Source organism: Berkeleyomyces rouxiae, assembly GCF_048999995.1.
Source record: "Berkeleyomyces rouxiae strain 22BRR77 chromosome Unknown BrBRR77_ptg000003l, whole genome shotgun sequence".
Taxonomy (NCBI): Eukaryota; Fungi; Ascomycota; class Sordariomycetes; order Microascales; family Ceratocystidaceae; genus Berkeleyomyces; species Berkeleyomyces rouxiae.
In genome coordinates this window covers 301,444-328,176 of record NW_027396493.1, presented here as the reverse complement: position 1 = coordinate 328,176, position 26,733 = coordinate 301,444, and the positions used below count along the sequence as shown (strand labels likewise).

The 26,733-nt window shown below is 55.9% G+C and overlaps 8 protein-coding genes across 8 annotated transcripts; 7 read left to right on the top strand and 1 right to left on the bottom strand.

The window, feature by feature from the left end:
• Positions 1-164: 164 nt before the first annotated feature.
• Positions 165-2,557, top strand: BROUX77_003251 (uncharacterized protein; the record flags this gene model as incomplete). Its single annotated transcript, XM_073747882.1, has 3 exons — positions 165-356; positions 421-514; positions 576-2,557. 3 exons carry the CDS (start codon positions 165-167, stop codon positions 2,555-2,557), a joined length of 2,268 nt encoding a protein of 755 aa, XP_073605676.1.
• Positions 2,558-3,022: 465 nt separating this feature from the next.
• BROUX77_003250 (uncharacterized protein) lies at positions 3,023-3,447 on the top strand (the record flags this gene model as incomplete). The annotated part of the gene is made up of 3 exons (XM_073747881.1): positions 3,023-3,161; positions 3,218-3,272; positions 3,402-3,447. 3 exons carry the CDS (start codon positions 3,023-3,025, stop codon positions 3,445-3,447), a joined length of 240 nt encoding a protein of 79 aa, XP_073605675.1.
• Positions 3,448-3,591: 144 nt separating this feature from the next.
• On the top strand, positions 3,592-4,685 carry BROUX77_003249 (uncharacterized protein; the record flags this gene model as incomplete). The annotated part of the gene is made up of 2 exons (XM_073747880.1): positions 3,592-3,766; positions 3,862-4,685. The coding sequence occupies 2 exons, from the start codon at positions 3,592-3,594 to the stop codon at positions 4,683-4,685; spliced, it is 999 nt and encodes a 332-aa protein (XP_073605674.1).
• A 3,589-nt stretch (positions 4,686-8,274) lies between these two features.
• Positions 8,275-10,155, top strand: BROUX77_003248 (uncharacterized protein; the record flags this gene model as incomplete). Its single annotated transcript, XM_073747879.1, has 1 exon — positions 8,275-10,155. The coding sequence occupies one exon, from the start codon at positions 8,275-8,277 to the stop codon at positions 10,153-10,155; it is 1,881 nt and encodes a 626-aa protein (XP_073605673.1).
• A 998-nt stretch (positions 10,156-11,153) lies between these two features.
• On the top strand, positions 11,154-14,879 carry BROUX77_003247 (uncharacterized protein; the record flags this gene model as incomplete). Its single annotated transcript, XM_073747877.1, has 3 exons — positions 11,154-14,239; positions 14,311-14,367; positions 14,432-14,879. The coding sequence occupies 3 exons, from the start codon at positions 11,154-11,156 to the stop codon at positions 14,877-14,879; spliced, it is 3,591 nt and encodes a 1,196-aa protein (XP_073605672.1).
• A 4,226-nt stretch (positions 14,880-19,105) lies between these two features.
• Positions 19,106-21,259, top strand: BROUX77_003246 (uncharacterized protein; the record flags this gene model as incomplete). Its single annotated transcript, XM_073747876.1, has 3 exons — positions 19,106-19,161; positions 19,235-19,394; positions 19,445-21,259. 3 exons carry the CDS (start codon positions 19,106-19,108, stop codon positions 21,257-21,259), a joined length of 2,031 nt encoding a protein of 676 aa, XP_073605671.1.
• A 628-nt stretch (positions 21,260-21,887) lies between these two features.
• BROUX77_003245 (uncharacterized protein) lies at positions 21,888-23,568 on the bottom strand (the record flags this gene model as incomplete). Its single annotated transcript, XM_073747875.1, has 2 exons — positions 21,888-23,425; positions 23,511-23,568. The coding sequence occupies 2 exons, from the start codon at positions 23,566-23,568 to the stop codon at positions 21,888-21,890; spliced, it is 1,596 nt and encodes a 531-aa protein (XP_073605670.1).
• Positions 23,569-24,305: 737 nt separating this feature from the next.
• Positions 24,306-26,621, top strand: BROUX77_003244 (uncharacterized protein; the record flags this gene model as incomplete). Its single annotated transcript, XM_073747874.1, has 3 exons — positions 24,306-24,714; positions 24,832-25,005; positions 25,144-26,621. The coding sequence occupies 3 exons, from the start codon at positions 24,306-24,308 to the stop codon at positions 26,619-26,621; spliced, it is 2,061 nt and encodes a 686-aa protein (XP_073605669.1).
• Positions 26,622-26,733: the final 112 nt, after the last annotated feature.

The window sequence follows — 26,733 nt, the reverse complement described above, 5'->3', positions numbered from 1 at the left end:
GTTTCGTTTCCCTTGTTTCTCAGATTTCTGCTTCCTTGGTCTTGTGCCTCCGTGATCGTCTTTGCCCAAGAGAAAACAACAAGCCCAGCCAGGAACGGCCTCGATAACTCCACCGTTAACTGGTCAACACGCGTCGCTGGTTTATGACGCAAAAATACATCGACATGGATACGGGCCCCTCTCCCGCGGTCGCAGCTTCGGGTCCGTCCGCCGGCGCCGGCCAGCCCACCCCTGCGTCCGGTGCAACGGCGGATTCTCCCATCATATACCGAAACATGTTCAGTAAGCTGCCCGGCGAACATCCCATCGCGGCACGTCAGTTCTGCGATCTTGCCAGCGCTCTGGCCGACTACATTGTAAGTCACCTATTCATGCTGCCGTTCATACCCTGCAGCCACTAACAAGTGCCCCTTGCGGCAGTCTTCTGCCATCGGCGATGTCCGCGTGTCAAGACTCACGCCGCAGAAAATGGCTGATTTCTACCGCCTCGTGTCAACCGGAGATAGCTGGGATAGTAAGCATTTCCCTTCCCATGCCTAGACTCAGGCCAAATTAACTAATAACACTGCTCTTAGGCTTCTGGCTGGACACCAACACTGTTGTCCTATCCGAAATCCTGCGGACTATTGGTGCCTTCCACAGTCTAGAGCCCACCGCAGACCCGTACGAAGCCCCTTCCGTCCCGGCGCTCACCCGCGAGGGCTTCGTCCGGTGGTTGTCGTTGCAGATCCTGCTCAGTCCCGAAGACAACATCTCCTACCTGCAGTATGCCGTACAAAACTTCCACCTCAAGCACCCCACCACGGGCCAGCGATTCCCGCCCAATCTGCCGTCGGTTGTGTTTTGCAAGACTCCCGACCCTGAAGTGACAACCTGGCATAACCGCTGTGGCGACAAGCTCAAGAAGCGCCTTGAGCACCAGCAAAAGCGCGAAAAACGCGAGCGCCGTGAAGCCCGCGAAAAGCGCCCGCAAGAACACCGCCGCGAGTCCGAGTCCAAGACCAAATCTGCCCCCGAGCCGAAGCCCGCCGACACAACCAGACTACATCCGACGACTACACCCAGCGGCAAGACGACTGACTCAACATCCAAGCCATCAAAGGGAACCAAGGCTTACAAGGAACCAACAGCTGAAGCCGCCGACGCTAAACTCGCTGCAGACCAGCCCCGCCCTCACATGCGCTCGACCTCGGCCTCGTTCCCGTCGGAGCGAACTGCCGCTGGCTTCGCCATGGATGAAACGCAGCGCAGACACATGCAGAAGCGCATGGGCAGTTTCGACCGCGTATACCCGCGGCATGGACGCGAGGGCTTCACACACTACGCTGGCCCCGAGGTCTCGTCCAAGTTCTACCGTGTGCCGCCGCAGTACCACGCCAGTACCGGCGCGGTGCCCATGTTCAGCTACGCGCGCGACGAGGCGGCCGGAGCCGCTGCATACGGCCAAGCGCCACCCGCGCCAGACTACTCATACCCGCCTACGCATGCGTGGGCGCCTCCACACATTCTGCGGCACGCCTCGGCAGCGCCAGCAACCCCCATCCACCGGCCGGCATTTTCGCCGTCGTCGCACGAGTCCGGCGGCTCCTTCCCGTTGGAGATGGACAAGCACCACGCTGGTAGCCCCTCAACGCCATCGCCGCGCCGACGCAGCCATGGGCCCCGAGCAGAATACGACCACATATCACCGCGGTCTGCGCCGATGGGCGCCACACCGCGCATTCGCGTGTCAATGGACACAGCAGCTTCGCGATCCCCGCCGTACATTGTTTCGCCACCGTCGCCGCGGGCGCACTACTTTGGCCGGGCAGTGGAACCGACGGATGACGATAACAGCGAGGAGGTGTTTATTTATACTAGTAGCCCCAACGCAAGCCCGCGCTCACACCCGCCCGTCGAGACCAAGCGCCGCAGTGGTGTTCATATGCTCGGATCGTTTTGGAATGTGATTACATCAACGGGGGCTGAGAAGGCGGGGGTGCGTGAGAGGGAATCTGAGCGCGTGCGCACGCGGGGTCGGGAACGGGAATGGGAGCGAGAGCGGGAGTGGAATAAACGTGAACGTGAGCGAGAGAAGGAGCGTGAGCAAGAGAAGCATCGGGAGTGGCAGGACGAGCGCGAGAGAGACCGCGTGCGTGAACGAGAACGAGAACGAGAGCGAGAGCGAGACTGCGAATATCGATCCCGCAATCGGGCCCGCAACGACCCCGCCAACCCGTCTCCAGCACACGCCTCATCAGCCCGCAGGCGTACACGTGACCCAGAGGGTCTCCAGTTTCACCTGTCAGGCGAAAGCGACACCTCAGACGACAGCGAAAGTTACACTGACGATGACGACGACGACTCAACGGTCAAGGGTAACGGATTCCGCCATGTCACTCGAAACAGGAGAGATAAGAGCGGAGGGAGATATGAGACGGCACAGGCGAGTTCTCTGCGCACGCCAGGTTTAAATGTGAGAAAAGAGAGTGGGCACCCACGGAGGTCAAAGAGCCATGCGGATGTGGAGCGGGAGCGAGAGCGGCTTAGACAGCGTACAGGGGGAGTGTACTGTTAGTGGGGGAATTAGATTGCTAGTAATGGCCTCTTCGCGAGAGATAGAACATGTTGGACAATATTATTAGTTATCACTATTATTTTAGATAGTGGCAATAGAGTTTCTCGGTGCTGTTGATGAAGCTTCTTGAGACATGATGATACAGATACAATTAGATGGACTGCCAGCTGTCTGCCAGCTGCTCGCCAGCTCCCAGCACTTCTGGAGTTACACAGCCCATGTGGGGCGCTACATCGTCGCAAGCTCCGACTCCAGCCAATCACAAGCAGCCATTGAAACCTTCAGAAAGCCACGATTACGTTACAACTGGGCGTCGCCCGACTCTGAGACCAGGACACACTCTCGCTCTCGCCCCCACCTCCTGTCTGTTTCTCCGAAATCTTGCGCATTCCCGTTCTCGAACCTGATCCCGCGTCCGTTTCCGACCCAAACTACAACCTCGCCTGCCTAACACCTCCGCCCCGAATGGACGCCTCCGTACAAGCTCTCTGGGCCGCCTCCAGCGGCACGCCGTTTGCGCCGGCCGTCGCCAAGGACACGCAATTTATGCTTGGCTTTTCGCTGCTGACCGCCGCCACGTTGCTGGCCGCCCTGTTTACCCTGAGTACGAGTTTCCCGCTGCTGCTGCCTTTTCTACGCCCGTTACTAATGGCTCCGTAGAGCGCTCACTTGCTAGTCTCCCGCTTCTTGCGCTTCCATCGTCGGCCGCCTTTGCGTATGTTCTCCCGCCTCCAGTTTGCTCGGGTCTGTGGCCGCGTGCCATTTGCTCAGCCTCGTCCCATTTTTCTCAGCCTTGTCGACGTTACTAACCAACACCATCTTCTCATTATTCTGGTTGCTACAGTTTCGGCGTGGTGTACATGTTCTGTGCTGTGGGAGTTTACGTCTAGGGGAAAAGCCAGCTTTTTTTGTTTCTATTTATTTCAGGATCCAGGCCCAAGGCAAATGTGGTTTCTCTTTCTGACCTCCGTCCTTTTGTCTCTTTGCTTCCGCTTCAGCACAGCTTTAAATTGTACTCATTTGCCTACTCAAAAATGACTCCGCCGTCTCTCGGGACCCAGCCCGGTCCATCGCTCTTCAAGGCCGTGACCAGCTCGACCAAACCGATTTTCCAGCTGCTCAAGTGCATCAACTTTACGAACAAGGTCCATGTACAAATCACGGAGTCGGGCCTGCGCATCTCGGCCGACAATGCGCGTGTTATGCAGGGTACATCCCCAGCTGGCCGTGCCCCGCCCAGCGTCCGGGGCAGCTGTCTGGACACTCTCTGCGATCTCTGACTAACCCGTCTCTGTGCTTTCTAGGCGTCGCCATGCTGGACCGCTCACTGTTTTCTTCCTTCCAGCTCAACCTCGACCCAGACCTCGACGACCCGACCGGGCCGCCCGCCGTGCCCAGTTTCCAGATCAACCTTGCGGCGTTCCTCGAGACCCTGCAGATCCTCGGCTCCGTCGACATGGCCAATCGCGCGGCCAAGGTCGAACAGGATGCGTACCGCAGCACCACGCGCAACTACCGGCCCGAGGCCTTCAGCAACCAGATGCTTGGCATCGCAGGCACGTGCAGCCTCGAGTATGCCGAGCACGGCGCCTGCTTCAGCGTGACCATTGAGGAGGCCGGCGTGCGCACTACGGCCAGCCTGACAACGTACTCACCCGAGATGCCCGAGGAAATCCCATTTGACCGCGCCGCGCTCGCCTTCAAGATCATCATGCCGCCGCGCCACCTGCTCGATGCGCTCGCCGAACTGGCCACCATGGCGCCGTCGAAGCTGGCCATCTCAGCGCTGCCCGCGCCGCCGTGGCTAGTGCTGGCGGGTCGAGGTGGTGAGCTTGGCGCGTCCAGCTATGCCTTTAGCCGCGGTCGTGAACTGCTCGAGAGCGCCGTTGTTCGCGCCGAGTGGACACAGACTTACCGTTTTGACTTGGTCCGCGTGGCGGCTGATGCCATGCGCATAGCCAACAAGGTGTCGTTTCGCGGTGACGAGCAGGGCGTCCTGAGCTTGCAGTTCATGGTTGAGGTGGAGGGCGCAGACATGAATTTCTTAGACTTTCGCTTTGTGCCGTTTGTGGGGTATGACGAGGATGCTGAAGGGGAGGACGAATACGAGGAGGAGGACAGTGAGTGAGGGGAGAGGACGAGTACGGGGAGACAGCAAGCCATAGGGGCCCAGGCTCATCTGCTCATTGGCCGCTATGACGTCTCTATTGCCCATGCTGTTGGGCCCTTTGGGTACGTCCAGATAGATTGTCGTCGTTGCATCTGTAAATCCACGTGACAGCAACTTGGCAGGCAAGCAGTTCATTGAGTTCCAATAGAACCACCAGTACAAACCACATGTGTCATATCCAGTCCCCAAGTCCCCTGCCTGTCTGTCTGTCTACCTACGCTCGACCACTCACGGCTTGCCCGTCCTCCTTCTCATGGTCGATGACAATCAAGACCGCCACCAGGGCTCGGCACCTGTTCTCGCATGGCTGTCAGGGGGGCCGGCTGTGGGATTGCAAGTAGTTTAGGGTGCGAGGTCCAAGCTCTGGCGTTTCATGTTGTTGATGTTTTGGGGCGAGCGGCAAGAAGTGACCCGGATACCAAAACACACACGTACAGCCACTTCTACCGCTTTTCCGTGTAGGCCTGCGCTTGTGAGATTTAGATGTTCAAGAACCTGCAGTCCTCGTCAAAGCCAAATAAGAAAAACAAGTCACAATATAATCATTGCCGACGGGCATAGTGCTAGCGGCACAGTGCATATCCTCTGTTAGCACTGTACGGACATCGGATCTGCTGGCCGACACTGCGCCCAAGCCCACACTCCGCCCGAGCTGGAGCCTGCAATCCCGAACAGTCAGGGCAGCTGGGAGAGGACAAGAAAAGGTCTGCGTGTGACTTCTTGGCAGTCATGGCATCTCATTTGATCCGCTAACTTGATCATGAACTTTCTGGCATGCCACCACCACCATGTATAAACAGGCCTGTGTCCAGGGCTGGACTGGGCCGGGCTGGGCTTTTGGCCTATACTGGAATTTACCTGGGTGTCTGTCTGTAGGTGAAATGTACATGCGCATTATGACGTCTGGCCTGTCCTATAACACCTCCGTTCTATATTACAATTCTATTGCTCGGGAGCATAACATCACAGGATCACCCAGGCCCGCAAAAGGATAAAGGGAAGAAGGCTGCGGTCTCTGTGAAACTGTCTCACCTCGTTTGTGGCCGGTGGTGGCTCTGCTGATGTTTGCGGAGAGGAGGGGAGGGGAAAACATAGGGAAGGGTTTGCCTATCTATGTGTAGAGGGTTTCACGACAGGAGAGTCGGCAAGACTAGAGAGACTGAGGAGAGTGAGAGAAGAGCCAGGTTGGATTGGACCTGTTTTGTTCCATAATTCACGCCAAGCCCATCGGAAGAAAAAAACCACTCCAAGGAAAATAATACAGCCAAAAAAAGAAACTCCGTCCGTGGCTTCTCCTCTTGACTTGACCCTCACTCCATCATCCACATCACCACGTTTTCTTCACGAGACAGCGTCCAAGCTTTTATTTTCCTACCTCTAGTTAGATGCACAGGAAATGCCTTTTTTCATATATGCACAAATCCATGCGGCTGCATGTTCCTCCGTCTCTCCTGTTCCTCAAGCTTGTGACCCTTGCATAACTGCGGCTTATGATGGGCACTTATACCAGTAGCAGGTATACCACCTGCACTAAAATTCCTCAAGCACAAAGTCTAGTTACACTTACTAGCCGTGATCTGATCTTTTTTCCGTGGTCTGTTTTTGGTAGCAGACGGCCATCCACAGGGATGGTCTGCCGGCCGGCCGGCCTTACAATCATTAACCACCGCTTGCTACAACAGCTTGTATGGTCATACACAAAAGCCAACTTCCACACACAGCTAAGCGGCTGTTCCTCTTTGACACCAAAAAGGCCCGTGGACTGACGGAATGGCCCTGGCTGGCGTACCCAGGTCCGGCGAGGCCTTTCGTTTTGTTTCGTTCTCTTGCTCTTGCTTCTTCCTCTCGACACGCGGCTGTTTTAACTGACTCTGCAATTTTCCGCTAATTTCGATCTGCAACACGGCATACTGTTTTAGGCCAGAGAAGAGATAGAGAGAAAGAGAGAGGAGGATGCAAAATAAAGAGCCAAACGCACAATGAATCAAAGTCCAAGCAAGGTATCAAGAACCTCGCTGAGTACATACACAAGTGAGAAGTAAAAGGGTCACCCCCTCTTCTGACCTTGACGAAAGGACGCCAGGCTGAAAGTGCACTACAGCGGCATAAAAGAAAAACGCCGGGTTCAAGACACGAGAGGCAGGCTGCGTGTGTGCTCTTCATAGACCAATAAAGGCGGTGGTGGTTTCTTAGAGGCAAAGTACGGCCGTATACTACCTCCTGCCACTGGGAACCGGCAACGATCCGATGGTACCTCTACTTCTCAGAATAGAACCGGACAGAAGAGAAGAGGAAGGGGAGAACCAAGGCTGGAGGGGAAAAAAAAGTCCCGATAAGCCAGCAGGTCTAATGTCCCATGAGAGATCTTAAACAACGGCAGTAGTTGCTTGCAAGAAGAAAAGGGAAGGAGCGGACTCGACTACTTGCCTCGTCTACCTACATACTTCTTGAAGTGTCATCAGATAAAAAAGCCGTTTCCGCTAAACTCGGAGATTTAATAGATATATCTGACTGTTGCTTTCCAAGTCTCCTGCGCCGCTGCCTCTTTCCTGTATGTGCCCTTCGTGATTTGTCTTGGCCCAGACTAGACTTGGGTCTTGCGGTTTGTTTACGTGTACCTTCCCTTTGGCAGCCGTAAAAATGAGTAACTGCTTGGTTTTCGTGTTAGTGGACGCGTGCTTGCCCTTTGATCGCCGCTGAGTTCTCGACGTCACTCTTTCTCGGCTCCTTGTGTCTTCTTTTTTTGTGGGTTTCCTGTTTCTCGGTATTCTCTTTGTCTTCCTTCGTTTTTCCCTGCCCACCGTTTCTTCCGTCTATCTGCCTTCCTTGTTCCCTTCCTAAGGCTTCCGGCTTGCCGAGACTCTCACTATATCAGACCATTTCCCCTCGTTTTCCTCCTTGTCTTCCGCTTCGTCTGGCTCCTAGAATAGCATCTCTCTGCCTTCGTTTTTCTCTCACGCGTGGCTCTCTCCCCTGCTCGATTAGAAACAACCCCGGCAGGCATCGTCTTTTTTTTTTTTAACTCCTCCTCATCCTCATCCTCGATCTGTTTCTTTCTACGCTCAGACCCCGACCAAGGCCCAGTCCTTCCAAAAAAATCCTGGCCAAGACATGTGCAAGCCCTAAGTGTATGTGGTCTCAGAGTCTCAGAGTCTGCGAGGAAAACGGACAGAGAAGCCTGCAAGCTGTACATGTTCCCAAAAAAGAATACCAGTCGGCATATTAGTGGCCCTCCTCCCACCGCCCTCCTCTCATCGCCATGCCTTTCTTTGTCCTGGTCTTCTTCCTCATCCCAGCTTGGTCCGCGCTGTCGTCTGAAACTACAAGCCCTTTGCTTTTCTTTTTTCCCTTCGGCTCTTTGTTTCCGGACTTCATCAGCTTTGCCTTCTACAGCTTCTTTGTTGCTAGTCGGCTTTGGACTCTTTCTGTTCTCTTTATCCCCCCACCCCTCCGGACTATGCCTTGCTTGCAAACCTACCTCCTCTCATAATCTACATACAAGAGGACATAACTATTGGAAGAACAAAGAAAGGCAAAACATCTTATCATGTCATCTACCACCCCAGCCCAGGAGGGCCTCCGTGTCAGGACCTCGTCTCTTGACCCGGCACCCAGAAGCGCCCCGCTCTACCGGCCCATGCCTTATCCGACACAACCAAAGCAGCAGCAACAACAACAAATCCAACCGCCTCAAAAGTCGGCCCCTCTCCCCGAAGCATCCCAGCCCTTCCCGCCCACAGCCCCACTGCTTCCACCCGCGGGGTCTCCGTCGCCCGGCTTCCCAAAGACGCCTATGCAGTCCCAACAGATCAAGAAGCAGAAGCCGAGGAAAAAGATCTCCTCGGCCGCGCTGGCCAAGACGTCCCGTTGGATCATGTCCGATGAAATCCTCCACCGCTTCCGCAAGGTTGAGGCCCAGGAGATTATTACTGAGGACCAGCTGGAAAAGGTCAAGCAGACGCGCGAGGCCGCCATGAAAGAGCGCATGGTCGGGGACGCCAGAGGCAGTGCCAGCATCAGCAGCTTGCAGTCAGAGCCGGCCGAGAACGCGCCATCCGAAACAGATGCCGTCGTCCTGATTGGCCCCTCTGAAATGTCACCGAAACAGACTTCCCATTTCAACTCCCCCTCGCCGGCGCCCTCATCCTCCCATGTTTCAAAACGGAATCAGGCCGGGTCACCGTCACCGCTGACGTCTTCGGCTACGCCTGTCCCGGCACCCATCCTGGCGCGCCATGACTCTACCGTGTCAAGGAAAACACCGCGCTACGACGACTCCAAGAGCCTGCCGCCAACGCCGCGATCGCCATCACCAGCGCGCAGCAAGAGCCTGGCCACTATTCCCGAGGTCACGCTGACAGCCCCAGCCGACTCTGACGAGCCGTCACCCACCAGCAACTCGCCCTTTACCACCATCAACCCCATCTCCCCCATCTCTACGCTCTCGTCATTTGTCTCGGACGGCTCTGCCACACCGCGCAATGGCAGTGTCTCCAGTGCTACTAGCTCAGCAAGCCAGTACGAGCCGTCTGAGGACGAAGACTTTATCTACTTCCACGCGGCGCCGACCTCGGGCACCACGCCAAGCTTTAGACACGGGCGCATCCGCATCTCCAAGGCCGAATCAGGCATCCGCATGTCGGGCGAGAACAACCTCGACTGGACCGCCTTCCAGATGGCCATCCTGGGCGCAGGCGACTGGTTTTCCGAACGGGCCTCCAACGACGCCACGGCCTCCCCCATCTGCGAGGTTGGCGACATGGACGAGCTGACCGACTGGTTTTATGGCATGAACCTGCCCGACTGCCCAGAGCCGGCTATGACTGCGTCCGCGACCAAGCCGGCGCCAATGGCTGCCGATGCCGCCAGCGACCAGGACCTCCCACCGCCGCCGTACTCGGCGTCGGAGCACGACGCAACCGGCGAGAAGCACGCGCGCTTCTACTCAGCGCACGCCAAGGACCCCGGCGAGTACACCGACTATCACACAGACACATCGGCGCCGCCATCGCTCTCGTCAACGCCGCGCTCGTCTGATGACATCCCACGCACATCTGCGTGCATCTTCCCGCCACCACCGCCGCCGCGCAGACAGACGGCGCCATACATACCCGTAAGCCACACGCCGCCGCCGCGCGGCCGCCAGAACAATCTATCCGTCGACTCAGTCATGCACGGCAGACGGCCCGCCGGCCGCGGTGTCCGCAGCAATTCGCATACCGGCTCGGCCACGCCGCCACAGCATCCCCTGGGCATGATGGCGAACAACGACAGCATGATGAGTTTGCCGCAGAGCCCGATGCCTCCCATAGCCAAGACGCAGGCCGATGAGAGCGACTTTATCCCCATGGGATACAACCTGGGCCACGATCTGGGCGACTTTTTGCGCTGGGAGGCGCAGCACGTGTACGCGAGCACGCCACAGTAAAGGTGTTTTTTTTCTTTTTTCTGGTGATTGTACCTTTTATCTTCTTCTCTAGGTTTCTCGATCTGAAGCTGCCTCGTTCTTTTTTTTGTTCTCCAGCGCTTGTTATTTTTGACTTACACACGCTCGCTTCCACTTTTATACCCAAGCTAGTCCGGGCCCAGCTTTGCCCGTCATTCATTCTTTTATTTCTTTTGTTTTGGTCATGATATACGGATGGTATTTTGCGTGTTTTATTTAGCCTTTCGTTTTGCTGCCTCTTCTAAGATCGAGTTGCAGGGGGACGTGTGTATATAGATTTGGCGGAGTCAATACAAGAGTGTCCCAATAGCAAAGAACCCGAAAGAATAAGAATATATGACTAGTAGTAGCAATCCGTATAGCCTGTAAAAATACAGTTGCAGCCAGCTAGAAAACAAGATGCTGTCAATATAAACGCGTGCGAGTACTTCTAGATTGGCATCTGAGAAAAATGAAAAGCTCCAAGTTCTCGCTTCCTAAGTTGTAGTCTGGGGTCCAAACTGGGTCCAATTTCAGTCACGTGATCACGCTCCGCTCCACTTTTCTATCCGCGCCTTGTCGCCTCAAGTTTGGCTAATTCTTGTTTTCAGGCCTCGACCTCAGCCTTTGATTCCAACGGCCTCTCCGATCTTCTTCTTCCATCGCCGCGCCGCTTCCGTTCATCGCCGCCGATTGCGCCCGCCGCATTGCTCCTGAGCCTTCTGCATTATTTTACACGGTACCGGCACTGTTCCCAGCGTCTCACCACCCCGTCCGTCTGCCCTCCGCTGCGGCTCCCTCCGTGCGACATCTCCCGCGCAACTCTTCCATCACACACTTCTCCTGTCCGGCTTTTTTGCGCTCTGCTGGTTGTTCTGATGACTGCCCGGTGCGCCGCGCTGTGAACATCCCAGCAACCTCCTTCTCTGGCCCGGGCCTGCGACGCGCACGTGTCCTGTTCCGTCCCCCGATCTACTCTACTGTCTCCATCTCCGATCGCCATGCCCAGCTTCGACCCCGTCCCCAATGCGCCGGCGCCCGGCGCCGACTCTGACCTCTGGAAGCAGCAAGATGCTGCCGACGAGGATGCCATCCGCAACCTCCTCGATAGCGCAGAGGGCCCCGACAGCGATCTCAATGCCTTCCTCGCCAACGAGACCATCGACCAGTCCGGCAAGGCCGACGATGCTATGGACTACGGCGACATTTCCGACGACGACGATCTTCCTGATGAAGAGCCCGCGACCGTAACTGCTGCTGCCACTACCGCTGCTGCCAAATCGGGGTCCAATGACGCCACCAGCCTGGGAGACAGCGGCACCAATGGCAACCTCCCCGAAGACGCCAATGACCTTGACGACGACGATCTGTTTGGCGAGCGCGACTCGTCGCCCTTTGGCAACCTCTTCGGTCCCGATACCCCCGAAGGACCTGCTGAGGAGAAGTCGGAGGCGGATGCGGCGATAAAGGGCCCCGTGATAGTCCCCGAGTCCAGCTTCCGCGACCCGCTCTTTGACAGCGTCGAGGACGAAGACTTTGACATGCTGGCCGAACAGACCAACCAGGACCCTGATATCCCACCCGCCATTGAGTCCGCTGAGGAGCTCCTCAGGCAAAAGTGGCCCGACTTCAAGCAGGGCGTCGTGCTCGAATGGAACTCGCTGCTGCCGCCCAAGCCGTCAAAGTATATTTCCAAGAAGCCTCTGCGCAAGATGAAGCCGCTCATCACGTCCAAGCTCTCCCTGGATATTGCCCCCGACCAGGAAAAGATATTCCGTCTGCCCGATAGCAACCGCCGCAAGGCCTATGATCCCGAGAACTCTAACTTTGTGCAACTGGGCCTCGCAAAGGAGGCGCGCCAGGCCACCACCGACAATGAAATTAGCCTGGACAACGACGAGGATGACGATCCCATTGCCGGCTTCACCCTGCAGGACATTGCCACCGTGTGCTTCGACTTTTCTACCGAGATCTCGTCCGCTGAACATCTCGTGACCGCTGCCGAAGACGCTCTCGAAGTCCCCAACGCTAAACGCGAGCCCAACGCCGACGACGCCGACGGGGACGACGAATGGGATGCTATTTTCATGGACGTAGACAGCGAAAGACCCAAGAAAAAGCTCCGGGTTATTGATACACGACTCCCCGATATCCCCCGTTACACCGCTCCATCCTTTGATGACTTTGAGAACCACACCAAACGCCTGGGCAAACGCGTCTATGTCGACTTCACAGATCCGCATCTCCACCTTGAGGAAGTGTCAGTCGAAGTCTTGGCTAAGCGCCAAAAGGCCGAGGCGTCTAACAAACGCAACGCCACAGGCAATCTTGGCCGGCGGACCAAAAGCCGCTTCAACATTGCCAACGACGATGCCTATGAAATGCTCAAGGAGAATCACAAGCACAAGGTGCGCGCCACTCTTGGTAACATCAATGTCGAGCACAGTTTGCCTGCGCTCAAATTGGCTTGGCCCTACTACAAGGTCAAGCTCAACGAAACTCCCGACCGCTACCACCGCCCGCCGCTGCGCACGCGCCAGTTTGTCAACCGCGACATTGAATTCCACCGCCGTGGCCACGTCAAGAAAAAGCTCACCAAGGGCAAGGCCCATGAGGTCTTCCGCGAGACCAAAGATTTATCGCTCAACGACAACGCTTCGGCCGTGCTATTCGAGTACTGCGAGCGCATCCCCACCGTGCTGTCCAAGTTTGGAATGGCCAATCGTGTCATCAACTACTACCGCAAAGTTGACGCTGCAGATGAAAAGATGCCTGAGAAGCTAGACGTCGGCGAGACTCACGTCTTGCTACCCGAGGACCGGTCACCCTTCTCAATCTTCGGCACCGTTAATCCTGGCCAAATGGTGCCGACCTTCCACAACCAAATGTACCGCGCGCCGTTGTTCAAGCACAAAGTACGCACTGGCGACTTTTTGCTGGGCCGCTCCAGCACCGGTCTGTATGGGTCTAAATGGTACCTGCGCAATATTGATCATATCTATGTCGTTGGTCAGACTTTCCCGTCCGTCGAGGTTCCTGGCCCCCATAGCCGCAAGGTCACCAATGCCAGCAAGAATCGCATCAAGATGATCAGCTACCGATTAATGCACAAAGACCCTGGTCAACTGGTCAACCTCTCCGATATTACAAAACATATCGCCGACAGTACGGATGCCCAAAACCGCCAGAAGCTCAAGGAATTCCTTTCATATGCCAAGTCAGAAAAGGGGCAGTGGAAGTTGCGGGAAGGGGAGGTGCTAATGGACGAGGAACGCATCCGCGCCATGATCAAGCCTGAAGACACGTGCCTGATTGATGGCATGGCTCTCGGTCTCAAAATGCTTGAAGATGCTGGCTTCGATCCCAAAAACGCCGTACTGGAAGATGAAGAGTCGGACGACGACGAAGAGGGTGGTGGTGGGGGTCCTGGCGCCAAATCCAAGGGCGCAAAAAAGACACAAGAAAAGGCCGAAGAGGCGCTGGCCGACAAAATGGCCCCGTGGAAGACCAGTAAGGCCTTTATCGATGCTTGCGCCGGCAAGGCCATGCTCCAGCTACACGGTGAGGGCGACCCGACGGGCCACGGCCTGGGCTTTAGTTTCATCCGGACATCCATGAAAGGCGGTTATATTGAAGCCGTTCAGGGCCCATTGGCCACCTCGGCTGACGCCATGGAGCGGCAGAAGCGCGAGAACAACGGCCACGCGTACAACGTCAAGCGCCAGGAAGCCATGTACCGTGATGGTATCAGCGAGATTTGGGACAAGCAACGCTCGACGCTGTCGGACCCGCAACTTCACGACGACAATGATGTACTGCACACGGTCGACGAAGACGAGCGCTTCAACACCCACGCGCCCACCCACGCGAATGCAAATGGCCAGACACCAATCGCCGAAGACGGTTTCAGTCAGATCAGCGGCCTAACGTCGGCCAGTCGTGCCATCAGCAAGAGGAAGCTGCGCATCACGCGCCAAATGCGCCAGCCCGACGGGTCTATTGCGCCGGTCGAGGAGGTTGTTGAGGACCCAGTGGTGATTGCCCATTACCTGAAGCGCCGCGATGAGGCGGACATTAACCCCACCAGGTATGTATTCCCAAAAGTCTGTGAAGTGCTGCATGCTCCAGGCAGAATGCTAACATTGTTTCTCCTCTTAGTCTTTACGATATCCTACCAACTGGTAATGCCGATCGCGACCGGCTGGGTATCAAAAAGTACGTAGCTCCCCTACATTTGTGTATATTTCTCTACTAACACCCCATCTTTCACTCAACACAGGGTCGAAGAGGAACTTGCCCGCCTCAAGAAAAACCGCGACCGTCGCAAGACACGCGAAAAGCAGAAAGAGCTGCATCGCCGCGTCGGCTCCAATGGTGCCTTGGAAGCTCTATCGCCTGAGCCTGGCACGCCCGGCAGTACCACAGGGCATTCGCCATCAGCACTCACCAGTGCCGGTGGTGGCAACGGCCCACTCTCTGCCGGCGGCGCCTCCGCCAGTGGTGGCGGAGGCGGTCCCCCCCCAGCGCCCGAGCCCAAGTCAACGGGCACGACTCGCAAGTGCGCCAATTGCGGGCAGGTTGGCCACATCAAGACCAACAAGAAGCTATGTCCACTTCTCAATGGAACTATCAAGGCGGCCGAGCCGCAGGACGTCGGTGGATTCGGCGGGTTCTCGGCGCCAGCTCCACTACCGCAGATTCCGGGCGCGGGGTCTCCGCCGATGTAGCGGAGGGGATTAAGGGCTATCGATGGCGGTGTGCGTGTATCCTGTCGGGGAAATAAATAAGCGGGAAGTTTGGTGTTTTCCTTTTATTGTGTTCCTTTCTTGTATGGCGTTTTTAGGCGTGCACAAGCTTGCTTGTTACATTTCTTTTTTTCTTCAGCGGGCGCACTGCGTTTTTTTTTTTCATAAGAAGCGATATGTAGCATCAATCAAAGACCGGAGCAGCAAGAAGAAAAAAAGAGAAGAGAAATTCCACTATGATGGTGACTCGACTTGCGTCTGGAGATATGTCGTTCGTGGTGGGATTTGTGGAACATGTAAGGGTTACTTGCGAAAGGGTTTGTGTTACAACATCAAGTGCTACAGGACAATCGTAAAGAGGATGAACTGGTGCATATACAGCTGCATGATTACGAAAGGAGGCAGCTGGGAAGGAGCGGTTATTTTTAGAACAACGTGGTTGCACTTGCAGCTTTTATCCAGTGTGTTCTTGGTACTTGTACACACCGGGCAAAAAGGCCGTGGGGATCAGGCCGGAGATCAGCATCCGGATACAAAAAGGAAGTGTTGTTTGGTGTTTAAATCAGCGAGTGGATGATGTGCATGAAAGGGAAAAAAAGAAAGAGGGTAATACTACAAGCATTAACTAACTATTGAATCATGCAATGAGTTGTTTCTTCATGTTTCTTTTTCTTGGAGGGGGGTTACAAAGACAAAGTTCTTGTTGATGGAGGCCCACTTTAAGAGGTGGCAAATAGAGAAACGGTGTGTGTTGGTTAGCCTGGACATTGTTCAGATCGAGTATGGATAATTGGTCGGGGTGAAGATTGGCGCAGATTATCGCTAGTTCCATGCTCCCAGCGGCTAGTCCAACAAGCCCAAGTTCTTGTGTTAGCAAGCGGTAGGTTCTATTTTTGAGTTTAAGCTTGTCCAGCTGACTCCGCCAAAGATTCCAGAGAGACAAGAACAAGAAGCACTAGGAAACACATAAAATAGAAATGTCTAGTTAGGTAGTATAAACAGACGACGGGACAAGGGCGCCAGGCTAGGGATAGGAAATAGGCATGGCTTTTGGAAAGACTGGCGCTAGCAATGGTGAGATGAGGCGGAACAGGCAAGAGAAGAAGAAAAAAAGAAAACAAAAAAAAGGGTACAGGTACATGTGCTTGTACAGGTCGCAGTGCAGGCCGTGGGGAAGGGAACGTTTGAAGAAGCGGCGGCGCTTTGACGGAGAGAGATAGAGAGAGAGGAGACGGGGATGTTGGGCTGACGCGATGCAATATGATTGTGTCTGTTTGTCACCATCTGCCTCTATCTGCCCGACTCATCACTCCACCTTACCTTATCCAAAGCCGACTTCGAACGGAGAGCACTGGGCACCAAGTCCCAAGTCCCCGGCGAACATGAAACGCACTCTTTTTCGTCGTCCTAACTCCCTTGTTTTGCGTTGCTCGATCCTGTCGCTCTGAGCCGAAGAGCAGACCAAGGTCATTCATTCCTTTTTTCCTGTACAGGTAACTATATACATGGCTGCCGTTGTTGGGGCCTCCCCGCCCACCCTTGGACTGAGATATGATACAAGAAGACAGCTTGGCTCTGGCTCTGGCTCACGGCCGAAAGGGGATGGGGGTCAACAAGAGGACACAAGGAGTGGGCGGTGCGTGTGTGGGCATGGAACATGTAAAACACGGAAGATTGGGCGCGGAGAGGCCATGCCATGCAATGAGAGACGTCTAAGTACTTGTATACTTGCTTGGCTATGTGTGCTGGTATTAGAGAGGGAGCAAGAAGCTTGCTGCGCTGTAGATCAGCGCCGCAGCCAGCGCAGCCGCAGAATGCGCACAGCCTGAACAAAAGCCGTTAAGCAGGTCGCGCGGGTGTGCCTTTCTGGAACGGAGTGTCACGGGTCTCCCCCCTGCCGTAGCCTCCCCATCCCCTGAATATTCTAGAAGGGCGCTCGGGTAAACTGTGGGTGAATACTCAAGATTGTTGTTGGATGGATTACTGACGGTCGGCGGGCTGAGACAGTCCGAGTTTCTGTTGCAAGGGGGCAGAGGACATGTAGATTATCCGGTTACGGGTGTGTCTTCAGGTTGGACGGAAAACTTGTAGATTGTGCCCTCAGACTGCAGGTATGCTAATACAGCCAGTACCACTATACCTGTCGACACTCTATGTGAAAAAAAGAAAAGAAAAGGAAGGTAGTGCGGAAGGGAGTGTGTGCTTTTGGTCCGTACCTTGCGTGCTCAGAGCTATAAAAAGAGTGCCGAGGGGACAAATGGGACGAAAAAACAAGAACTTGTTTTTAGTAGTTGGGTAGTGAATGGCATCCAACACGAGATGTCCAATCGGTGGAAGATCGGTATGCAAGGGTGTATTAGGGTTGTATAATGGGTAGGGTTATATAGCTATAGAGAAGCAGAGGTGGGGCTTTTGCCGGGAGCCGTGTGGGCCGGCGAACTAGAGATGGATAAAAATAGGAGGTGATGTCAGTGGGTGAGGATATGAGATGGAGAGCGAGAGTGAGAGTGGGAGTTAGGGCGAAGGTGAGAGTGAGAGCAAGAGTGACGACAAGAGTGAGAGTGTCGCATGTGTGTAGTAGTCGTTCAGTCTACAAGAATGCGGCAAGTTTCGCTGGCGCAATTCTCTTCAGGGTCTGCGAGCACGAGCCTTCTCACGGTGTTCTGGCGCTGTCACAGACCTCGTGTGGGCGGAAGGTTTATTACATGTATAATAGTACAAGCACTGGGCCGAGTATTTGATGTAATTTCAGGTCGGTCTTGAGGGCGAGACGAGGGGAGAGCGGGCTGTGCTGTGCTGGAGGGGGTCAGTGTGTGTGGGAGAGAGTGCATAGATGGTGGGGTTGGGTGGGCTTTAGGGGACCAGTTATAGAGGGCTTCAGAGGGCTTGAGTCGGCTTGAGTGGACCACAGGGTGTCCTGGGGTACATGTTACAGTGGTCTCCGCTGACCTGCTCTCGGCTGCTCCTCCCGGCTAATCACCGGGTCTCCATCGCCCTCAGACCCTGCTCCTCTGCGCGTCCTGACCCCACTGTAATTTCACACTATCAAATCTCTGCCATTTTATCGCTGGTTTTCTTTCCTTTTCTTTTTCTCCGAGTCCCAGGCTCTCCCCTTCATTTACCACCTCCAAGCAACGCCTTGTTCTATTCTTACGCACTGTTCTAAAAATTCACACAATTTTTTGCTTCCTTTTGCTTTTCTCCGTCTCTTCTTTTTAATTTCGTTTCTGCGCTGGTGCTTGCTTGCTTGTGCGTGGGTTCGCAGCCAGCCAGAGCCGTCGTCCCATTTTTTTCTTTTATAAACTGTGACTTGTCCCGCCCTTTTGCTCTACTCTGCTCGTCTATTATTAGCAGCACAGAAAGCTCCATCCAAGACTCTACTTGAACCTCTTTCGCCTTTTTCTTTTTCTGTTTTGTTGTTCTTCGGCTTGAAGAGAAGCTACAGCCACCCGTTTCCCCCCAAAGACCGCCGCCGCTGCTGGAGCTGCCTGGCCTGTGATATCAGATGTAAGTTGAGATTTGCCGTGACCTCTTTGTACCGCTGTGTATGTATTTGTGTGAGGTAAAAAAGAAGGGGAAAAAAGGAAAGCGCGCGATCATGCCTGCCGCAGCCCTGAATTCTGCCACCTTCTTGTTCTGGGCCATGTTTCCTACTGATGTTGCGCGCGCTCCTGCCTGTTCTGTTCGCCTCCCCTCTGCTTCCCCCTTCTGCTGCCCTTTCTGTCTCCTGCCTGGTCGTTGGCCCGCTCCTGCACGCTCTTCCCCGTTCTTCCTCGCTCTTGCCTCTTTGCCGCGTTTCACCTTTTCTGTGCCTTCCTCTTTCGCTCTCACCACCTTTCCCCTCCTCTTACTCATAAACCCGCCTACTTCATCAGCCGCCCGCCGCCTAATTTTCTTTTTCTTCCTCTTTTGTTTCTATTTTTTGTCTTCTATTTTCCGTCTCATCGTTTATTGCCATTCTCATCTTCATTCATCTTCATCGCGACTAGCTAGAACACCATTTCCTACTTCGTCCTTTATTATTAACATTTTTTACTGGTCTCTTGCTTACTCTTTTCTTTCATCGCCTCTTCTGCATAGTCTCGTCATCGCCATCACCATCGCCACCGCGTTCTCCCTTTGAGCTGCTGCACTCCCACTACCGGCTTTTGACCCTCGCATCAAGGCCTTGTCGCCGTCTATTTTTGGTTAAAAACACTGTCGCCAAAATGGGCCGCCGGAAGATAGAAATCAAGGCCATCAAGGATGACAGAAACCGCTCTGTGTACGTACCATCGCTAAAAGAGTGCCACTTTTGCCTACTTGCATTATTCATCACCGCTAACCTTTCTCTTCAGCACCTTCCTCAAGCGCAAGGGCGGTCTGTTCAAGAAGGCCCATGAGCTCTCAGTCCTGTGCAGCGTCGATGTCGCCGTCATCATCTTCTCCAGCAACCATAAGAAGCTGTATGAGTACTCTTCCACTGATCTGCGCACCATGGTGCAACAACAGGCCTATGTATGTACAACCTCTTCTTACCACCCCTTTCCCTGCTAACACTCACCCAGCACACCGGCCCCGTTGAGCATAAGGGCCCCTCGGATTTCAACGGCGGCAACGATGAAGACGATGATGATGATGCCAACGGGACTCCTCCCCAGCGCGACTCCATGGAGCCTCACATGATGCCGCCCCATTTCGCCTCTCAGTTCTCGCAAATGCGCCATCATACTGCCAGCGCATCACCGCCTATACCAAACGGCGTTTTCCCTCCTCACCGCACCCACACTCCTCAGCCCGGGTCGCGGCCCTCTTCTAGAAACGACGTCCGCCGTGTCGGCCCGCCAATGGTCCCAGCCAACGCCAACAGCTACGCATACATGCCCACCTCCAACGGCATCTACGGGGCCCCGGGTCACCCCCAGATGGCTGGGCCCCATGGCCAGCCTATGCCCTCGGTCCAGTACTCCTACAGCGCTCCCCCTCAGCAACATCCCGCCGCTGCGCAGTACATGGAAGACCAGCGCAGATCCATGACTCCCTACCACGATGGTCTTGCGCCTCCGCCTCACCCTTCGCAGATGGGATCGCCTATTCCCCAGCACGCCATGCCTGTCATGAACCATCATCCCACTCCCTCGCCTCAACCTCCCCACTCTCTCCTGCCGCCTCAGCCCACCTCGGTTCCTGTTCCCGTGTCTCAGCCCATGTCTATTCCTGTCTCTCAACACATGCCTCACATGTCTCCTGCTCCCGCTCATGCTCAGATGATGGCCCCCCAACCTACACCGGCTCCAACCGCTGCTGCTCCTGCTCCTGCTCCACAGCCTGCCGTGATAGAAGAATCATCTCAGTTACAAAACATGCAGCCTAACGAGATCAAGTCCGAGCCCCAGCCTGTCATTGAGTCTATGAGGATGGAAGCCCCGCGGAGACCCCTGCTTGACACAAACTTTGCGAAGAAGATTCTCCCACCCCGCCGCGCTCAAAACAACAGCATCTTCACCCCTGTAGATGACCAGAGATCTGTGCTGTCCCAACACCTGGACGCCTTCAACAGCAAGGCAGCAGAGAAAAAGGTCAACTCTCCGCCAACTGGCACAGAACAACTTGTTGCTGAAATGGGATCAAATGCATCTGACTCTTCCCCTCCTGGTCTACAACGCCCAGCTGGGCCGCCAAAGCCTAGTATCACCATTCCCGAGACGACGTTCACGCCCCCTTCTCGCTCTAACAGCATGAACAGCGCCAATAATGTCACGACGCCCGGAAGCAGTGCTCTACGCCCCAGACTTAAGGTGCAGATTCCCGATGAAAATACCGAAGACGAGGCGGCTCCTGCTGGTGCTGGAGACAACAGCTCCCCACGCACTGCTACAGGATCTCAGGCTCCTGCTTTGAAACGAAAGTCCTCAGACTCGCACTCTGTCCTGGTCCTACCCCCGCCCTCACCATCTGCTTCATCTCTTCTGTCCGCTGGAGCATCTGGTCCACCGAACCCCTTTGCTCGTCCGGCTCCGCCCCAGAACAATAACAACAACGGCAACAGCAGTAACAACAACTCCAATGCTCTTAACGCGAGCATCAAGATTGAAACGCCGAGCGCACTTCTTCCCTCGCGCTTTATGTCTAGCGAGTATCTCCCTAGTCCCAGTACTTTTTGGTCTACTGCAGGTGGCGATTCTTGGGGTGCCCGTGACTCCAACACTCTGCCTAGTCCTCTGAACTTCGCTACTCCCATTGCTGGGTCTGGGCCTAGCTTTCTGAGAGACGACCCGTCATTGCTTTTGGGCCTTGGCAAGCGCAAGAGCCCCGACGTGATGCCTGGTGCCACCGGAGGCCCGGATCCCGCGCCCGAGATGAAGCGTGTCAAGGTGGAGTAAGCGTGCTACAGCGAAAGCTTGACTTGCAGCGCAAGCTCCCTTTGATATTTCAGAGTCAGAGGTAGGCCGGATATGTTCCTTGCGGGAGGCTTTGGCTCTCTCATTTCTTTTCTGTGTCTCATTTTTTAATCATCTCTTGCTGTCTGCTGGTTGCCAGTCCCCTCTGTGTTTATACCCCTAACATCATCATCATCCATTCTCTGGTCATATTTTCCTTTGGTCTTGCACGCATGAACATTGCTCAGCATCAACACGGCGTTACTATTTTGGTTTCTACTTCATTTTTGGTGGATGGCTTCTACGCATCTGGGCGTTTTGATTTTGTTTGGTTTTTTTTATTACTGCTCTCGAAGGTGATCTCGTTTACTATTTGGCTGGTCTGACTCTGATCTTTAATGACAAATTTCATGAACCGCGAATTCCACATACTTTTTGTTCTCCTTGTTCATCGTGCTTTATTCTGACTAACTTGCGGTGCATTATTCACGCGATACTCGTGTGGGGTGGTGGGTAAAACTGTTTCATCTCGTTGCATAGCGAACAATGCACGTGCATAGTAAGGAACCCGTTACAGTATTAAATCAAACTCCGTACGCCATTCCAACACTTCCAACACCGTCTTCTGCACCTACTTGCATCGCTTCTCAACGACAACAGCGCCATGCTCTTCATACTCTTTCTTGGAAACCCACATCTGGTGGAAGGTGCCCAGCGAAGCCAGGATCGAGCCACCAACCCACGCGCCAAAGCGCCGCTCGCTGCTCAGCCCGGCCGCGTGCAGTCGGATGCGCACGCCGGGGAACATGGCCGTCAGCTCTGCGTTGAGCCGGTCGCTGAACCCGTTGACCAGCGTAGTGCCGCCCGTCACGACAATGTTGGCCAGCAGGTTGGCGCGCAGGTCGACATCGACGGCGCCGACGGCCGCGCGCACGAGCTCGGGGATTGTCTGGGCCTTGGTGAGCGGCGCGCGGTAGGCTGCGTCGGCATCGCTGGAAGATGCAGAGTCGGTGGAGGGCGCAGGCGTGTAGGGGTACGCGGCGGTCTCGTCCCACATGCCTTCGGCCACGCGGAAACGCTGCTCGCGCCACATCTGGTTGGCACCGGTGGGAAGCTCAAAGACGCGGCCGGGCTGGGCGCGGATTGCGTCCTCGGTGGCCGGGGCGGAGAGCTTGGCGGGGCCGCGCCACACCTCGACGACGCTCTCTTTGAACTCGGTCAGCAGGCGGTCTTCCTCATAGGCGCGGAATGACGGGTCGATGGTGTGGGGGTAGTTGCGCGGCGTGTACTGGGCGGCGGCACCGGCGTCGACGGCCGTCTTGTTTTCGACGGCGAAGGCGGGCGTCAGCGTAGTCGGCGGATCGGACGCGGCGAACATGCTGCGCACCTGCTGCGAGAGCCAGAGGCCACCGACGGGCGAGCGCGAGATGGAGCGCTTGAGTACCATGCCGTCGTGCACGGCGGTAACGGACGTGCCGGTGGCGCCGACGTCGACGACAAGCGCCGTGGCCTTGCCAGCAGTGAAGGCAACGAGGACGGGGGTCTTGCTGAACCAGAAGGCCGGGCAGCCCCAGCCCTCCATTATCAGCTCCATGGCCTTTTCGCGCGCCTTTGGCGTGTTCCACGCGGCCTCTGTCATCAGCAGCGGGTTTTCGGCCAGCGGTTTCTCGGAGAGCTCATTGGCCTCGGCGGCGGCTTCGATGCTTGCAGCAGCAGCGGAGGCAGCGGCAGTCGTGGCGTCGGCGCTGGTCTCGTCCATGGCAATGTCGCCGTCAGTGTCGGGTGCGGGCGCAGGCGCGGCAGCAGATGCGCCGTTGTCCGCGCCATCGACAACTTCCTTCTGTTTGCCCTTATCCACTGATGTGGGCTTTGTAGCAGCGGCGGACCGAAATGACGCGCGGAGCGAAGGCTGCAGGCGGTCAATCAGCATGTTTTCCCAGAGCTTGGATGCCGTGTCCCAGTCCTCGACGATGCTGTCGCGCGACATGTAGTTGCGCACTTGGAGGTTCTCGCGCGGCAACAGAAACTCGTCCCCGTAGTTGCTGTGCACGGGGTCGGTGGCGTAGTGCGCGTAAAAGGACGGGATCACAGCCTTGGGCACGTCTTCGCCGGCAAAGCCCGCGCGCGTGTGGGAGTAGCCCGGGTCGAGAACGAGGGCAGAGACTTCGTCTGTAGAACAGGGCCGGGAAGGCCTGTGGTTAGCAATTGCCGGCGAACGGGGTGGAGGCGCGGCACCAAGGTGGGGGGAACGGACCTCCGCCGTAGACGTCGGTGGGCGCATTGGCCGACGTGAAGGGCTGCTGGTGCGCCATGGCAGTTTCGGCGTGGAGGAGACAGTGGCGGTTCAATTGAGAACGGAGCGGGGGAGCCGTCGGGGTTGTGGAAGATTGAGGCTCGCTTATGTAAGCTGGGAGTGCGTGACGATTATGGACGTGGGTTTCTCGGTGTGCCTCGAGAGTCTCTGGCGCAGAGTTGCCTGAGCGAGTGCAAGGCTGAGCAAAGTTGGTGATGGATGGCGACGCGGCTGTCATTAGGTGGGCCAGAAACGTTGGCCTTTTGACACAGCTGTCGGCAGCTGGCGCGTCTTTCCGGTCTCAGCCCCATTTTCTTCAGCCCCACCCACCGCCACAGCACACGCACCAGCTTAAACTGGAGACAAAGTCAAACTTTTTTCTTCTTCAAATCTCAACTCTGCAAAGCTCTTTTCTCTCAAGCTCTTCCGCAGCTTTGCTTTGCCTCCAGTGTTGCGTCTTTGGAAGCTGCCAGAGCCACTCCTGCGCTTGTATTGCAAGGCTCAAGATGATCAAGGTAAGCCCTCCTCCGGACTCTCTGTTTCCGCCTCCGCTCTGTCTCTGCCCCGCGCTCCCGCCTCCGGCCCCTCGTTGTGATGAGAAAAAGCAATTAGAACCGCTGCAATTAAGCATTTCGTGTGCTCGTGATTCGAACGTCGCCATTATCTGAACATCTCGCACTTCTTTCAGAAATAAAGCTTCTTGTTTTCCTTTGTTACGGCCCATACTAACTCCCGTTGTCTCCGCCGACAGATACCATGAGTGCGCTTCAACATCTCCGGCGCCGGGCCCTGCCCCGGAGTCTTTCTTCTGCCAGTGCCTCTTTCGCCTTGGCACCTTCCGTAGTAGCTACTAGATTTATCCCGCACGCTGTTTGTCCGGCCTCGGCTACCCCTGTGGTTCGCCGGTGCAAGTCGTCGCACCAAAAGCCTGCTGCCGCGCCCGCCACTGAGGCTCCTCTCTCGGAAGAGGAGGAGTTCTCAGTCTTCAAGGCCCAACGCGCCGAGCGCTTTTCCGAGCTGCGCCGGGATGACCCGCTGCAGCGGGTTGAAGAATACCCTCGCCTGCAGCATCGGACCCCTCCCGTGTCGGTGCCGGAGATCCGGGCCCGCTATGATGATGCCCCCGGCCCCATTGGCCCCGATGTTGACGACGTGACTGTCTATGGTACGGCCACTTCCATCTTCTGTGAACCTAGTCTGATTGCGTGTGCTGAGGATACATGTAAAGTAAATCACTGTAGCTAATCGTTGAAATGCTCTCTGTCTGGGTGCTGTTGCGTAGGCCGCATTGCGTCAAAAAGAAACCACGGCAAATACCTGCTTTTCCTGGATATTGTAAACGAGTTCCGCACGGTGCAGGTCATGGTCAATTGGAAGCACATTTGCGACCAGGACCATCTCCGCCATGTCCGCTACCAATTGTTCACACGCCTGCTGGAGCGGGGTGATCACATATGTAAGCCTTTGTTCACTCGAGGCCGGGGGACACAGGTATAGAGTCTGTCTAGACTATCTATCTCCTCTTCTCTCTCCCCTCTAATCTCTCATCTCTCTCATTTACCAAGGCCCTACCATCTAACAATGCTCTCTCCAGCCGTCACCGGAAAGCCCGTCCGCTCCAGCACTGGCGAACTGACCATCAAGGCCAGCGTTCTGCCTGAGCTGCTTTCGCCCGTCATGCAGCCGATCCCGACAGAGTACAGCGACGCTGACAAGAAAATGACCCGTCGCCACGTCGACATGATGATCACGCCCCAAGTCTCAGACACGCTGCGCATGCGCTCAGAGATTATCCGCTTCATCCGCGAATTCCTACAAAACCGCCGCTTCATGGAGGTGCAGACGCCCATCCTGGCGCAAAATGCTGGCGGCGCCATTGCCCGCCCGTTCACGACATCGTCGACTGAGTTCCCGTCGCGCGAGCTGGCGCTCCGCGTCGCGCCTGAGCTGTGGCTGAAGCGGCTTGTTGTTGGCGGCATGCAGCGCGTATTCGAAATTGGCCCGGCCTTCCGCAACGAGGGCATCGACCACACCCATAACCCCGAATTTACCATGTGCGAATTCTACAGCGCCTACGCCAACCTCAAGGATCTTATCCAGCAGACGGAGGAGCTGGTGCATGGGCTGGCCATGGAGGCGCACAACTCCATCAAGACGAGCCTCAAGTCGCTCCCGCCCATCGACCTAATGTACTACCAGCGGCCCTTCCAGCAGCTTGAGTTTATCCCGGCGCTCGAGGAGCGCATGGAAATCAAGTTCCCCAACCTCTCGACGCCCACTGCTCTGTCCGACACACTAACAGCCCTGGCGCTCTGTGGTATCGACCTTCCTGGTGAGCCGCCGGCGACCATCGCCAAGCTGCTCGACCGACTAGCCGCACAGTACCTCGAGCCCGATTCATTCAACAAGCCAGTCTTCATCACGCACCACCCAGCCTGCATGTCGCCGCTATCCAAGAGCTTCACGTGTCCCAAGACCGGGCAACAAATCTCGGCGCGCACTGAGCTGTTCGTCTACGGCCGTGAGATTGCAAATATGTACGAGGAGGAGAACAGTCCAGACGAGCAACGCCGCAAGATGACAGAGTACCGCGATGCCGTGCTCGCTGCGCGCCGTGAGAATGCACATGCCAGCACGCTGCCCGACGATGCGCCCGATGACCTGGTCGAGGTCGACATGGTCACTGGCGAGGAAATCGGCTCTGCGGCGGCCGAGGCGCTGGCGCTCGCTGCAGCGGCCCGGGCAGAAGAGCAGGCAGCGCATGGGTCGCAGCCCGGCGACACACAGCACTACTCCGAGGCCGAAGCGGCTGTATATGAGACACCGCCCATTGACGACCGCTACGTCGAGGCGCTCGAGGCCGGGCTGCCGCCAACGGGCGGCTGGGGCTGCGGCATCGAGCGGCTAGTGATGATGTTTACGGGGGCCAAGCGCATCAGCGACTGCATGCCGTTTGGCACGCTGAAGAACGTAGTGAGCCTGGGTGCCACGGGAGCTTCGGGGAGGAAGGAGGGGAGTAGGGACCGGATTAATCGCAAAAGCCGGAAGATTCTGCGCGATGAGATGAACTGAGGGGTCGGGGGGTGGGGGGGTTGATAGGTGAGGAGTAGAATTGGAGGAGGATGGAGAGGGGTTCCTGAGGAGACCCTGTGTAAACTATTACTGTTACTATTACTGTCGCTCT